The sequence below is a fragment of the Desmodus rotundus genome, chromosome 2, assembly GCF_022682495.2.
Source record: "Desmodus rotundus isolate HL8 chromosome 2, HLdesRot8A.1, whole genome shotgun sequence".
In the NCBI taxonomy this organism is placed as follows: domain Eukaryota; kingdom Metazoa; phylum Chordata; class Mammalia; order Chiroptera; family Phyllostomidae; genus Desmodus; species Desmodus rotundus.
The window spans coordinates 143,975,987-143,992,491 of NC_071388.1; the positions used below are offsets into that span (position 1 = coordinate 143,975,987).

Sequence of the window (16,505 nt, forward strand, 5' to 3'; positions counted from 1 at the left end):
GTATTTAGGTTCCCTACTAGGATTATATTTTTGTCTATTTCTCCCTTTAGTTGTTAGCAGTTGCTTTATGTATTTTGGTGCTCCCTTGCCGGCTGGATATATTGAGAAGTATTATGTTTTCTTGATGTAGTGCCCCCTTCATCATTATAAAATGTCCATCTTTGTCTCTTGTTACCTTTGTTATCTTCAAATTGATTTTGTCAAATATTAGTATGGCTCTTCTGTGGATGCTGTTTGCTTGGAGAATCATTTCCACCCATTTACTTTGAGTCTGTCTGTGTCTTTGCAACTCAGACGTGTCTCCGGAAGGCAGCATATGGTTGGGTTTGGGTCTTGGATCTAATCAGCTACTCTGTCTTTTTATTGGTGAATTCAGTCCATTTATATTTATGGTAATTATTGATGTATCAGGATTTCCTATAGGCATTTTATCTTTTGTTTTCGGTAGCTTTGGGCCTCCATTTGATCTTTTCTGTTGCGTTTCTGTCTGTTCTCTTTGTCTGGTGGTATTTCATACTTTTGTCCTCCATTTCCTTTTTGTTAAGTTATGTGTCTCAGTTTTGGATTTTTGTTTCTGGTTACCATTAGGTTTATGAAAAAGAAAGTTTTATATATAGTCATTATTTTCTTTTGAATTTACCTAATCCCTGTCCATCTTTGCAAATTCAGATTTTAACCCCTCTGCTTTTAAGTTTTTCTTGTCACAAATTATCCCTGTTTCTACTGTAAGTTTGTTAGTGATCTTACTCACGGTTTGTGACCTTTTGCTCTTTGTTTCAGGTAGAATAGCCTCCTGGAGTATTTCCTGCAGTGGAGGTCTTCCAGTGAAAAATTCCCTCAGTTTCTGTCTGTCCGGAATAGTCTTTATTTCTCCTTTATATCTAAAGGATAACTTTGATGAATATATTATTCTTGATTGGTAATTTCTGTCTCTCAGTAGTTTGAATATTTACTTCCACTCTCATCTAGCTTGTAGAGTTTCTGTTGAGAAGTCCAATGATAACCTAAGGAGTTTTCGATTATAGGTTACCTTCTTCTCCCTGGCTACCTTGAGAATTATTTCCTTTGTCAGTAGTTTTTTAATCCTCACCTGAGAACATGTTCATCAGTTTTAGAGAGAGAGGAAGGAGAGAAAGAGAGAGGGAGGGAGAGAAACATCAATCAGTTGACCCTTGTAGAACTGGTTGACTCTCAGATGTGCCCCTGCCGAGGACCAAACCACAACCTAGACATGTGCCCTGACCTAAAATCAAACCTGTGACCTTTCAGTTTACAGGATGATGCTCGAACCAGCTGAGCCACACTGGTCAGGGCGTTTGTCATTAATTTTTGACAGTTTTAATACAATGTGCTTTGGAGAAGGCCTTTTTGGATTGAGTTAATTAGGCGTTTTGTTTGCTTCTTGGATTTGAGGATCTAGCTCTTTCCATAGGTATGGGAAGTTCTTGTCACCTATTTTTCCCTTCTTCTCCATCTCTTCTTTTCCTGGTATGCCTGTTGTACTTATATTGCTCTTTCTGATGGAGTCAGATCATTCTCTTAGAGTTCTTTCATTGTTTTATGCTCAAGTCTCCCTCTGCATCATTTCTAGATTTCTATCTTTGATATCAGTAATTATTTCCTCCATCTGGTTGACTCTATTTCCTATGCTCACTAATTCATTCTTGATCTCTTTTATTGATGTTTTCAGTTCCAGAATGTCTATTTAGTTCTTTTTTAAGTTTCAATATTTTTGATACTTATTTTGTTCATTGATTTTGTTTCTAAATTCATTAAACTGCCCATCTGTGTTTTCCTGCATCTCATTCATTTTTTTCAGAACTGAAATCTTGAATTTTATGTCATTTAAATCACACATTTCCATGTCTTTAAGTTTGTTTCTTGGAGATTTTTCATTTTCTGTCTGAGCTGCCTCATTATCTCGTCTATTTGTGGTATTTCATGGGTTCCTTCTCTGTGTAGGCATGTGTGCATGTGTGACACCTCTCTAGTAGATTGAGAAGATGTCTTTCTGTTGTTTTCCAGTAGGTGGTGCTGAATTGCAAGTTGTTTTTAGTTTCTGGCACTTCTCTGGCTTTTCAGATCTCTCTGCATTGGTGGAAAATGGCTGGTATTCCCTGGGGAGGTATGCACTTCTCCTGTGATTCAGTCCTACAAGTCCCAGGGAACTTACTGCTCAAAGGAATGCAGTAGGAGATATGGCCCCAAATCCTTTAAATTCCATTGTGACTGCCAGATGCCACTGGAAATGCACCCTTAATGTTTGGAGGAGGTAACCTGGGTTAACCCAGCCACCGGCTTTGCTGCTTTTTCCTCCCAGAAACAGCAACCAGCAGGCCTCTGCAGCTATTACCTGTGCCTCCACCCAACCCTGGAATTAGTAGCAGAGTGCACCCTTTACTCAGGAAAGAACTTTCTGTAGTACCATTTCTCAGGTTTGCAGATAATGTGCTCTGCAACCTGACATGAAGAGTGTGAAGAGGAAAGCTCTGGGAGGTTAAGGAAAGGCAACCAGGCTTTGTGACTTTGTTTCTCTGTCTGGAATGCCAATTACTAGACATCCGTGGCCATACCTCTGCCCTTTACCCCTGCCCAGGTCACGGGGCTGAGCTGCAAGTTCACATTGCCCACTTCTGCAGGAATGCTCACTAAATCTCTTTGCTCCTCTCAACTGAAGCAAGTGCAGATCTTTGGGCTGAGACCTGCAGGGAGCTCCCAGCCTCTGTCCATGGCTCCTTTGAGCTGTTTTCCCTTTGTGCCTCCCCAGTTCACTCCCGCTTGCTCACCTTTAGATGTTTCAAAGTGCCGATTTCTCAGATGTGTATGTACGTTGATCAGAGAATCCTTTGTTGAATTATAGCTGTTCAACTTTTTGAAACTTGAAAGGGAGAGACCAAGGAAATCTTTCACACTACCACTCCTCTGATGTCACTCTTCTTAAGCTTCTTCTTGCCTAGGAATCTCTTTATCTGTTCTTCTATTCTAAATGATGGCTTTGGTGGGTGGAGTAATATTGGTTGTAGGTCCTTGCTTTTCATCACTTTGAATATTTTCCCCAATCCCTTCTGTCTGGCAAATTTTCTGTTGATAAATCAGCTGACAATCTATGGGAACTCCCTTGAAGGTAACTACTGTAACTGCTTTTCTCTTGATGTTTTTAAGAGTATCTTTTTGTCTTGAACTTTTGGATTTTAATTATATTGTGTCTTGGTGTGGGCCTCTTTGGGTTCATCTTCTTTGCAACTCTCTGCACTTCCTGGACTTGTCTGTTTATTTTCTTTACCAGGTTACAGAAGTTTTTCATCATCATTTTTTCAAATATATTTTCAACTTCTTGTGCTGTCTTTCTTTCCTGGCATTCCTGTGATGTAAATGTTGGTGTGCTTGAAGTTGTCCTAGAGACTTCTTATACTATCCTCATTTGTGGAGTCTTTTTTTCTTTTTGCTGTTCTAATTGGGTATTTTTGCTTCCTTATATTCTAAGTCACTGATTTGATTTTTTGCTTCATCTATGCTTCTGTTGATTCCCTATAAGGTGATTTATTCTTCATTTTAGTTAATGCATTCTTTATTTCTGATCCTTTTAAATGGTTGTCATGTCTTTTTTTTATACTGTTGAAGTTCTCAAGATGTTCCTTGACCATCCTTATAACCATTGTTTTGAACTTTGTATGTGGTAGTTTGCTTGCCTGCATTTCATTTAGTTCTTTTTCCAAAGTTCTCCTGTTCTTTCATTTGGGAACTACTTTTTGTTTGGGTTTTTTTTTTTGTATTCTCATTTTATCTGCTTCCTTGTGTTTCTTTCTGTGTATTAGGTAGGGCCACTACATCTCCCAGTCTTGGTAGGGTGGCCTAATGTAGTAGGGGTCCTATAAGACCCAGTAGTGCAGCCTCCCCAGTCACCTGAGCTGGGTGTTTCAGGTGTACCCCTTATGTGGGCAGTATGCATTGTCCTGTAGTCAATGAGCTTTGATTGCTATTGCTATGTTGCTAGGAGGGATTGACTCCCAGGCCAATCAGCTGTGAGGACTGGCTATTCAGGGACCAACCCTACAGAGCAAGACTTACTTCAGTGAGGCTTTGGTGCTCACCAAGTCTGCCCTTTGAATGTATCATTTGTGGTGGTAGGGTTGTAATACGGCATGATCTAAAGCTGTCCACCGGGTGCACTAGATCTGGGGCCTCCCAGGGGGTTCAGGATCAGCTATCACCTGTACCCTGACTGGGACCACCTGGCATGAGCTATAGAGTGATCTGCAGATGGCTACTAATTGTGCTGGGCTTGGAAGTGCTGAGGAAAGGCCAAGCTCTGGATCAGGGAAAGCTGCTGCTAGTGCTGGGCCAAGGACCACTTGGCAATAGGTACAGAGAACACAGAGGCCAGATACTGCTTGTTTGAGAGATTATAGGAAAGTCTGAAGCATGAGGAAAGGGAGGCCATTCATATGGAAAAGCCACTGTGAAGGGATTGGGTGGGCCTGCTAGTCAGGTTGGGTGGGGCCTCAGGGAATCACCAGGGCAGGGCTAACTGTGTTATTAGCCAGTTTGATAGAGATTCAGGTATGTTGGCCACCTGCTGGATTTGTTGGGGGAGGGCTCAGCAAAGGAACAATGGCCTCTGCCAGCACTTCTGTCTGGGAAAAGGCTGCCCTTCTATCCTTTGCCCTGAAGCCAGTTAATTCAATTTCTTTCTTTATATCCCTGATGCCTTTCGAGCAGCTGCTCCAGGGCTAGAGCTCAGAGGAGTGAATCCACATAAGGCTATGCATGACCCTTCAAGAGGAATACTTAGGGCTCTTACTCAGCCATAGTCCTTGTTGGTTTTTATAGCCAGAAGTCAGAGTGACTTGTATTTCCAGCACCAGAACCTTGGGCTGGGAGTTCTGATATAGGGCTGAGGTCCTTCACTCCTTAGGAGAGACCTCTATAGTCAAGATATCCCTCCTGATATTTATCTGCCTCACAGGGGTGTGGACCAGCTGGTTCTACCTCTCTGCACCTCCTACCAGTCTTGATGTGGCTTCTTCTGTAATCTTTAGTTGTAGGGGTTCTGTTCAACTAGATTTCAAGTGATTACAAATGATGGTTGTTCTGTACTTTAGTTGTAATTTTTATGTGGTTGTGGGAGGTTCCAAATACCATGCTTACCTATGCCACCATCCTGACTGGAACCTAACTTTATTTTCTCACAGAGTGAAAGGGTGGATAATTAAGAGGTAGCCAACATTCATAGTAATTCACTGATCTCATTTATGAAAGGAAAGATCCATATAGAAATAGGACAGTGTCTCTCATCTTTCATTAACTAAAACATACGATGAAACAGCCTACTTGCAATATTTATGTGGTTTTATTGTAGTAACATGGAGAGCTGATAAAAATCTAAGTATATTTTATTTGTGTCCCTCAGTAACTGCACAATATTTCATTTTCTAAATTGCTGAGGGAGCTGGAGCAAAAGAAAAAGAGAAAACTGTCTTTGCTGAAGTTTCTAGATATTTATGGCAAAAGGTTAAATAATTCACAAGCTATGTTGTAACAGCCTGCAGGTAATTTTCATCAGCGTAGCTATCATGTGAACCTTCTTTGTACTTGTAATCTATTACTCAAAGATGTGATCATTTTTCTCACATTTGTACAAACATATTAATCATTCCAGGTGTGGAAGACATATTTTTCCTACTTGATTAACAGAATTCTGAATAGTTAAAGTGATTACAATGAGGTTGAAATTTTAGTTTTCTTAGTGGAATGCTTTATTTAAAATGTCAGTTAAGACAGAACTTCCTAGTGACGATAATTGAGTAGTTTAGTCATCACTTAGAAATACAATCATGCGTCTGTGTACATAGAGAACCAATGTGAACTTGTGACCTAACCTTAGTTACACCCCATTTAAAGCAAAGTTTGCAATTGTCATCATTATTATTCTATTGTCAACCTCTGGACTTTGATACTTTCATTTGGATAATATATTGAGTTTTTGAAATGCTTGATAATTGTGAAGAAGTTATGAGTGTGGAGTAATACACACATAATTCCTAGTATTTCAGTTTCTTTCATCAGTAAACTTGCCTTAATATTTCAGTGGTCAAATTATATGACTTTTCAGAAATACCTCAATTACATCTGCAACAATAGTCAATTGTTAAACCGGAGGTCATAACCCAGGAGGTCATGTCGGATATGCTCTGCAGGTGACTTTCTCTTGGCCTATATAGTGTTTGAATTTAAGAAATTACTGTCATTTTAAAAGTGAGATTTAAAAATATATCCTCACTTGAGGATGTGTTTATTGATCTGAGAGAGAGAGAGAGAGAGAGAGAGAGAGAGAGAGAGAGAGAGGGAGGGAGAGAAAGAAAGAGAGAGAGATAGAGAGAGAGAGAGAGAGCGCGTGCCCGACCCCTGCCTGGACAGGCTTTTATTGCTTTTCTGGGCACATTACATTGAGGATGGTCCTCATTTACTATGCACAGGTTCACTGTAGGTGGTTACCTTTTACGGACAACAAAGGACAGAATACAGCTAATTACTTCAAAGAGAAGAATGTTACAGCTCAAGGGGGAAACTGGTCACACTCCATACTTGGGAGGTTTAGCACAGACTTTAGGAAGTTAAAGATACTCAGAAACATTTGCTGCCTCAATTCAGGGTGAGGGAGTTTTAGCAAGAGCAAGTCTCATAGCAGCCTAGGTACAATGCAGGCCTGATTCCCCACGGGAGAACCTGTCCATGGGAGTGGGTCCTGCCCGCCAACCTCGCTCCCCACTGGCTTTTCCAAGTGGGGGCTGGGCCACATTTCCCACTCTTGGAACAGTTCCCCATACAGGCTATTGAAATGAATTTAATTCTATATGCAGGTACACATTGTGTATTGTGTTAGGTTCTGTGCGTACAAAGATAAATAAAACATTCTCTGCTCTAAAGTTTTTCACTGTCTGGGACGGGCCATATGTCCTCTGGATGAGGGAAAGAGGGCAGCATGTGTGGTCAGAGTGCAGACACACAGGAATTAAACTATGTCAGCTGCTAGAGTCAGGCAGGCTTCTATGAAAGAATCCATCTTTATTCTTATGTATTGCTTTAGTCTCTTAATTATGCCCTGTGAGTAACCCTCCATAGCTATAAAGATACTAGTTTCTACTTTAATTCCTTAATTATTTAAATAGATAACTTTATTGGATACCTACATGTTATTTATCAAGTCTATTTAACTTTCTTTACCCTTTTTTCTCATTTTGTAGACTCTTTTACATTTAGTTATTGTTAATATTGTTAATGTGACTTCTTTCATTTTTACATGTAGTATTGTGTTTTGTATCTTCCTAAAGCAAAACTAAAGAGTTTTGGAAATTCTTCTAATTCTTGCTATTACAATAAGTCAACCATAGATGTAACTTTGAATTTTTATTTCTGACACATTTTATTTACTTTGATACCCCTTTTCAATATTTGATTGAATGTCTGATCTCATATATTTCTTTTCCTTTCAAAGAATTAGAAATTTATAAAGAATATCAAATAAATAACATATTAATAACAGCTCAGGTTACAATTACTGTGCCTTTATTGTGAAAAACAGAAATTTCACATATCAATTTCTTGCATTCTTCTAGTATGATATTATTGAAGCATTGAAGCTGGCTTTGGAGAATCTGGGTTTCATGTCAAGCTCCTCCAATTGGGAAATTACCCAGTCTTCTCAACTATTAAATGGAAAATTATTCTCCCTGCCCTGCTTAACTCATGAAATGCTCTAAAATATTAACTGAGAAGTGCATTTGAAAGGAGATATTTTAAATTTATTTCTAATGTAATATATGTGCATTGCAAAATAAATGTGACAAGTACCTAAAGCATAATGAAACAGAACACCAATCTTTTGGGAGCCACTTCTTTTAATATTTTGGTATGTTTATTTTTATATACATTTCTCTCCAATTTAAAAATTGGTACATCATGAGTATTTTCTTATGCCATTAATTTTTTCACAAATAAAATTTTTAATAGTTGCTAGTATTTCAATTATTTACTTACCTTTATCTCTTTTTAGTAGCTAAAGTCAATTAAGAGTTTGTTTTTACTTTATTTTTGCCAATTATATCTTACCTACAGTTTTTGCATATAATGTGGTCTCTGTAGAATAATGCAATCAGACAATATAAAATTTGTTTTAATATTATATTCTGTCAATTTGTTCTTTTCAATTTACAGTCCCCCTAGTAAGTATAGTAAATGAAAAGCAAAATAAAATTTATTTTATTCTGTAAAATATTATAATATATAAATCAATATTTCTTATTATTTAATAGCAACTAATAATGAAGTTCTTAATTTTTAAGTCAGATACTCTCTAGTATTAGAGGTTTTTCTCAGGCCAATTAAAATATACTTTTAATTTGGAAGACGGAAGCAGAAAAATTCTCTCCAAGTCCATGAGACACTTCTTTACAGGAGGAGATGCTAAAGCAACAAAAGCAACAGTGCAAGGAAAGGTCAAGGTTCTCAGCAGACCAGAGTTGGATAGAAACAGTTGAACTTTGGAATATTCAACTGTTCAACATTCTTCCTCTTTTTAAAAAAATCCTCACCTGAGGATATATTCTTGATTTTAGAGAGAGAGGTAGGGGAAGAGAGAGGAAAAAAAACCACAATTTTGTGAGACAGGAACATCTATTGGTTGCCTCCCATACGTGCCCAAACTAGGGACCAAACCAGCCACCTAGTTATGTGCCCTGATTAGGGATCAAACTCACAACCTTTTGGTGAACAGGATGATGCTGCATCCAACGGAGATCCCTGGCCAGGGCTCAACTGTCCAACATTCTTACCTGCTCATGTTAAAATCTAATATATGTTGATTTTGAGAGAAAAAGATGCAACCACAGATGGAATGTGTGAATTTTAATTCTCTGTAGAAAAATAGCACATTTACATTATGTTAATTTCTAATCGTTTAGGTAATAATTAATAGGACTTTCCTAGCAGTCTGTTGAAATAATAACAAAACTGGGATCGTACAGAAGTTATCAAGGTGATAAATTAAATATCACATTAATATACTGAATACTTTTATTACATTATACAAAGTATTTTAAAATATCTGATTCCAGTGGGCCTCATTGCTTATTTTGAACCCTCTTATACAGTGAAAATAAAAGGAAAGATAAAAACTTGTACCAATTACTGTGCATCCTCTTGGAAGCTAAGAGTTTTATCAGGTTGTGAAGATTACTAAAAGGGCTAAGAAAAAAATAATCCATTTTGGATATATAGGTGTTTTAGCATAAACAAAGGGCTTGATTCCAATGCTTGTTGGTAAATTGGTCTTTTTGGCAGAAAAATAAACTCTTACTAAGCAAAACTCAATTTTTTTTCTTATCCTTTAAAAATAGCTTTGAAACTGTTTGTGTTCCATAGATTCTACTCGAGGATTTGGGTAAGCTTTCTTGCTGAAGAGTTCAAGCCAGCATAAACTCTTACGGAAACAATTGCTTTTCTACAGAAAGCTTTATCTTCTCACCAAACTTTCTGTTGAAATGAGTCTCATGCTGTGCAGTATTCCACCAAACTTCCCATTTTCTCTCTGTAAAAACCTTTGATAACATTCAACATTTAATTATTCATTGCTTTAATAAAAGAATTGTTGTACCTTTGCTCTTTTCTCTCTCTCCTGCTTCCATATTTCAGTATAGTGGGCAGATTAAGGAAGGATGAAGAGAGACTCACAACATCTAGTTTTCCCTTGGTTTCCAAATCTGCAAAATGTTTAGCCAAATGAAGTCATTATATTTTATGATATTAAAAAAATAAGAATTACATGACTATTTTAGCTATTTATGCCTCATATTTGTATAAATAATAAAATATTTATGTTTATCATTTCTCTTTATTGTGGTTTACACTATATGAGAAATGTTATTAATGCAGAGCTAAACACTAGCAGTCTATATATTGTGATATTTGACCAATACAAACAACAGCCTAATGCTGAACTATAGTCTCTCAAATCTTCTTTAGATTTTTTTCTACAAAGTCCTTGGTTATTTGCTGGGTAAGATTACATAGAATCCTGACATAGCAAAGGAAAAAAAATAGCAAGAAATTATGTTTCAATAACTTTGAAAGAAATTACTTTGAAGAGCAGTGCTGAAATTCACAGGAAAACAATGGCGCATGAATTTGGAAATGGAAATCAGGAAAACTATATTTCTAATAGCTACCTCAGATCTTTTGCTGTATAAGTTGAAAAGATAACTTGAAAGATTACCGATTGGTAGATGATTAGGTAGAAATGGAGGGAGAGAGGGAGGAAAAGAAGGAAGGACGGAAAGGAAGGAAGGAAGGAAGGAAGGAAGGAAGGAAGGAAGGAAGGAAGGAAGGAAGGAAGGAAGGAAAAGAAAGAAGGAAGGCAATTTTTTTTTAACTGGGCCATTTCTTAGGGGTCCTTGAACAGTCATTTAAAAACATTGCAACTAAATTTGGTTGACCAAATCTGTAGGTTCTGTGGCTCTAAAATATTAAAGTTGTATTAAATATTAATTGAACTCTGAAAACTAAAAATAAATAAGTAAATACATATATGCATGTATACATACATACATAAATCTGATTGTAATCTTGGCAAACACAGATGTATTCTTTTTTAGTAAAAATAATATTTAAATGCTTTGTGTTGGTACTATTCTAAGAGTTTACGTGCATTAATACGTATATACCCACTTTGTAGATGTAACAATTGAGACACAGAGTTTAAGTGGCTTGCTGAAATTCACTCCTGAGGATGAGTTTTGAACCCCATCAATCTAGACACTAAGTCCATACTCCTAAAAACTAAACTCAGCTGCCTCTTAGAGTCTCCTTAGACTCTTGCACACGTGGTTGGTTTCTGCTTTTCACACATGGTTGGTTATCCCAGTGTGAAATATAGGCTACCATTAACTTCTTGATGAAAATACAGGGATTGCATTTTAGCATTACTGAATAATCAAATGTATTTTACAATTTCTTTTAATATTCCAACTTCTGGTGAAAAGATTCAATATGTTTTTTATGTCAAATGCTTACTTGTTGGAGTCTTTTAATATTTGCCATTGTTACAAAGTTTTATATCTTTAATTCTGAGGTACTATCACACTGTACTCCTAAAACCCCTTTAAAAATAAGGTCGTAAAATTCCTGGAATCAGTGTAGACATTTTTGTTACTCATCAATTTAACAAATATGAACAATGATTTTTGTTATAATTTAAGAAACAAAATTTCAAGTTATTTAAACTTTTAAATAGATTGTTTTGTGGCCATGAAATACATTGCTCATTTAAAAATTTTGTTAATTCAGCCCTGGCTCATGTGGCTCAGTTGATTAGGCACATGCTAGGTTGCGAGTCAAGTCTCTGGCCTGGGCAAGTACCAAAGGCAACCGATAGATGTTTCTCTCTCATATTGATGTTTCTCTCCCTCTCTTTCTTCCTCTCTTCCCCTCTCTCTATATAAAAATAAATTTAAAAATAAAATAAAATTTTATGTATTCTAATAAATAGCTATTAATAGTCTAATACTATACAACTAATATTTTGGCTATGCTTACAGTAGTGGTGAAATTTATACAGACATAAATATAATATTTAATAAGCAGTGACAAGCATCTTGAGAGACAGGAACAGGGTGCTATAGAAGACAGTAGGAGGGGGACATTACATCCAGATTGGAGGGAGGAGGGTTGTACTAAGGGCATATTGCATAGAATATATACTCTTTCCTTTGGCCTAAGAATAGAGCAGGTTTGAATATATAAGGGGAGTTTACAAAGGAAAATACAAGTGACAAATGGATTTAAATACATGTACCAGGGTGAGAAAGTGTGAAACATTTACTAGCAACAGCTGAACATTTTAAATACAAGGAAACAGTTAAAACAAATGGAGGACCTCATTGGGTACTCCAGCTCCCTGAAGCCAGGATAAGAAGCTGGGATTTATCCCTTAAAATGGGGTTTTGAACATCTGGTTAACATTTTAAGAGGAGTCTTGATTTAGAGAAATTAATCTGGCCATGGTTTTTATAATAAATTTTGGAAGAAGCAGACTCTAAAAGCAAGAGGATTCCATTAACACACAGTTAGCAATAAGATGACTGAAATTAGACAGTGACCATGATAACAGAGAACACAGATAAAAGTCACAAGTGCTTTGGGAAAAAATGGAAGCATTTGGAAATTATTGAGTGACGCACAAAAGACAAAGGTGCTGAAATGTGTTTTCACCCTTTTATACTGAGGCTCTGGAAGGAAATAGAGGACATTGAAAGAAAAACAGGTATGGAAGGGGTAGCAGCATATGCTCAGTTCTGTGATAAACACCCTGAGCAAAGTCAGAAGGATTTTTTAAAATAAAACATCTAATGAGTAATTGAAGAAGCGTACAATGCAGAGGGAAGAAGTGAGAAAAGGAACGCAGATTAGGAGTCAAACTCAGAGGTGACGATTAAAGGTACATGACAAATGAGCCGAACCAGGCCGAGAGTGTAGAAAGAGAAAAGAGCTACTGAGACACCCTTGGGGTACTACATTTTGGGGAAAAGAGGACAATTATTAAGTGCACATTTCTAGAAAACAGTGTTATAGATTGCACATTGTGTTCATGTCACAGATGTGAGAAACTAAGAGCCTGACCAAGCTCTGACAACCAGCAAGGGAAAGGAAGAGGAAGGGCATCAATAAGAATCATAAAATTAATAGGCTAGTTGGGAAAAGAAAAATCTCTCTAGAACAATGTAACTGAGGTAAAAATAATTTTAAGCAGAGAAGCTGCTGAGTTGTGTTAAATGTTTTCAAAGGGAGAAATTCAGAAAAGGCTATTGAAGTTCAGAATCAGTGGAGCCCTTTCAGAAAGAGGTTATTGTAGAGGTGGGAGCAAGATCCAGACCCTAGTTAGGAAGTCAAGAGGAGTTGAGGGAGTGCGTCGAAAGTATCCTTTCAATAAGGTTTCCAGAGAAGAGAATAGAAAATATATGTCCCTAGTTTGGATGAGTAGTGGGTGGTATGAGGGTGTATCTTGATTTAGGATAGAACTGAATTGAATAGCTTTATAAGCTCACGGGGACAATCTAGACGTCAAAGGCATAAAACATAAATGTAATAGTCAATGAGCAAGTGGCTGAAAGGGCAGTCAGAAAAAGTGCCAGCTGAGGGCCCAAGAGTAAATGCTAGTCCATAAAGAGAGGAAAAGGGATTTCATTTCCTCTGAGACAAGAGGAAGGGAGAGTCCATAAGATCGATTGATCGATCGATCAATCTATCTGTCATCTATCTATCATCTCTCTAGAGAGATTTAGAGTAGACAGTGAGGAAGTTCAGATTTTATGCATTGATTTAATCTCCAATTTCTTGAGAAGAGTCCCAAACTTTGGCAAAGGTTCAGTTAAGAGTGAGACAGGGGAGTAATGAGCATAGATGGAAGGATGTCTAGCAGTTTGTGGGGAGTCAATAAGGCAGATTTTCAGTATGACCTGTTGACCTCATCATATTACTTTATCAATGACTCTGTGGACCCTAGGAGCAGAAATAGATGAGGTAAAGGGTACATTTACCCAGCGCTGATAGTTACAAGAAGAAAATGGGTTATATAAAGCAAGCAAGGGGACATGGGGCGCTTGAGTAGTTTTTCCTTGACATGACCGAATCTTGGAAAGGGAGTGGGAGAAAGAAAGAAAACGATTCCTGAAGGGGTTATTATGTGAGAATATGGAATAGGTAAGGAACCAAAATCACCAATGCAGAATAAAAAATGACTTCCGTCGGAATGCAATTGAAGGGCTTATAAAATAGAAAGTTGTGTTCGGAGAGGCAGATTTCAGAGTTCAACATCTTAGATATGAAATAGTTCCAAATGGTTTTGAAATTCAAAAGGAAGGTGTGTTTATGGGAAGCTAAAATTAAGGACATTCAAGTCTTTTCTTTGAATGATTACCCACAACAACAAAGATATATCGCCTAATCTTATTAACTGTTTATTGTATGCTGGGCACTCTGCTAAGTGCTTTTCTTCTATTAATTCATCTTCACCTACCTGCTGTGTGGTACGTAATGTTCACAGCCTTTGAGCTGATTATCCCCCTCCCCCATATTAATTGAATTTGTTGGTTGGTTTGACATTGTATAAACACATTTTAAAAAGTATATATTCAGCTAATTCAACTATAACCAGGTTTTTAATTTTCTAGGCATCCCGAACATGGGCATATATAAGGTTTATATATGGTTTACACAGTTTATATATGGCTTAAGGTTTACACGGGCATATATAAATCGTTCACTAGGGATGATACAGAACAGCTGACTTAGAACAGAACCTGTTACATAACACGGCTTCGGCTGCAGGTATCATTTAGTAGGTATCAACCACTTGAGAGAGCTGACATTGAAAAGACAAAAAATTCTCTCTAGGAGCGTATTTCCTCAGAAATGCAGGCTTTTTTTTTAGTTTTAATTTTATTTTTGTTACTTTTCAAGCATAAGTGAAATGAGTCATTCTTATGGTTAAATATATAATTTATTATAGCAATTTATTAGACATTTCTCACATATTTATAGGAATTATGACCAAAATGTAAGATGAAAATCAATACATGTATTTAACTTTAATGCATTAGTACTTTATTAGTAAATAGATTAAGCGGGTAGGCACTCTAAATTGATCATTAAAATGTATCATTTAACATTCTTAGGCACTTGGTTGCATTATGATGGGATAATTGTAGCAGTTTTTGTTCCTCATTTCATTAAATAGGCTGTCCAGCACTGTAATACTTTACATAGTTATTACCGTGGAGTTAGTTCTGAAACCCCAGCCAGGTGAGGGCCGTGGCTACCGTAATTACCATCTGTTTCACTTTGTTAGTGTTTCTCATTATAACTCAGAGGGTCAATGATACTGTTCCTGATAGGAACCCAGCAAGACCGGAAGTAATAAAACAGCTTTGAGACTATGTGAGTCTGTGCTTCTCCAACTGATGGGCAGTTAATTACCTGAGTATAAAACAGTGAGAGCTCTGGGAGAGATTGGGACCTTGGCAATATGGTAGCTATCCAAGTGCAATATTATTTGGTGTTTTTTCTTTAAACTGTATTGTTTAATTAGAGGACATGAGCATACCCTGTGGCAGAAGAGGATGTAATTTCAAGAAAAGCAAAACATTTTTTTAAACCAATCTCAGTCTTCTTAGATGAACATTCCAAATCTAAGTTACTAGGCCAGTGTTTCTCATCTTTAACAGCACATTACAATCATCTTGGGTATGTTACACGGCACGCAAGGTCTGGCCCCACCTCCTGTTAATTAAATCTGATCTGTGGAGAGTGGTACCCAAGCATGGAAGTGCAGTTTTAAAAAAAATGTGCCTCAGGCTCTGCTTAATGTGCTAAGAAGGTTGAAAACCAGTATACTACAATTAACAGTTCAAAAATAATCATTGCCAGGATAGATAGATCCAATTGTGAATGACTAGAATTTTCTTTTTTAGTTTCAATTTATCCACTTGTATACAAACACTTCGATATTGCTTTAATGATCTTTTAAAATTAACTAATTAACCATTTAAAAGTAAAAAATTGACTTCTTAGTTCCTATGGAGACATTTTGAATGGGAGAACAAAAGGCATTTATTCCTAGAAAAAAGTTTTAGCATCTGTGCCAAATTTACTTTAAACCTCTGAGTAACATATAGGATTTATGTTTCTCCAGTATTATTGACTGATTGTATTATTTTAATTAGGTAAGAAGATTAATTAATTAGATGAAAAATGATGTTTAAAAATACTTTTGTAATTCTTGTTAGATACTGTCTATAAACATTTTATAGTATTTAATATTTTTATATTTAAATAGGCTCTAGATCTTTTCATAGGAAAACCATATCCACAAGTTTCTGGAGCTCACATTAAAATGATTTATAATGAGATGGCAAAAGTGCACAGCTGGTATTTTCATGCCCAGTAATCTCTGAAGGTGTAGTATTCAATGCTGAGAGCACTAACTTTGCTTTTCCTTTGAGGAGGAATGTAGGTACCCCATCATAAGTGCCCACTGTCCCTTCCATGTGTCTGTATGATAATCTATAAGAAAAAGAGGGTAATCTAAATTTAGTTTTACAGAAAATATGATAAAATGCTATTTATTAATTTTAAAACCTCTTTCACCTTGGCTTTATGTTTCCAGTTTGAGATTTTTGAGTACTATTATTTTTAATTTAGAATGTCTCAGAAATATTTGCTACTCTCATTAAACTCCACACATTGTTTTCAAAAGATATTCTTTTCTTTTTGTTTTTTTTTCAACTAGGACCCCTACTATGGCTGGTGGCCTATTTTCTATTGACAGAAACTACTTTGAAGAGATAGGAACTTACGATGCAGGAATGGATATCTGGGGTGGAGAGAATCTTGAAATGTCTTTTAGGGTAATTGCATTTTACTTTATTTTTTGACTCTGAACATACTATGCTGTT

General features: G+C 36.6%; 1 protein-coding gene across 3 annotated transcripts in view; it reads left to right on the forward strand.

Moving 5' to 3' along the window:
• The window catches only part of GALNT13 (polypeptide N-acetylgalactosaminyltransferase 13), a 491,331-nt gene that overhangs the window by 300,904 nt on the left and 173,922 nt on the right, over window positions 1-16,505 (forward strand). For all 3 annotated transcript variants that reach the window (XM_024579888.4, XM_024579889.4, XM_045187456.3), the window contains exon 8: window positions 16,340-16,457. In XM_024579888.4, the coding sequence (XP_024435656.1) occupies window positions 16,340-16,457 (118 nt within the window). The remainder of the gene's footprint in view (window positions 1-16,339; window positions 16,458-16,505) is intronic.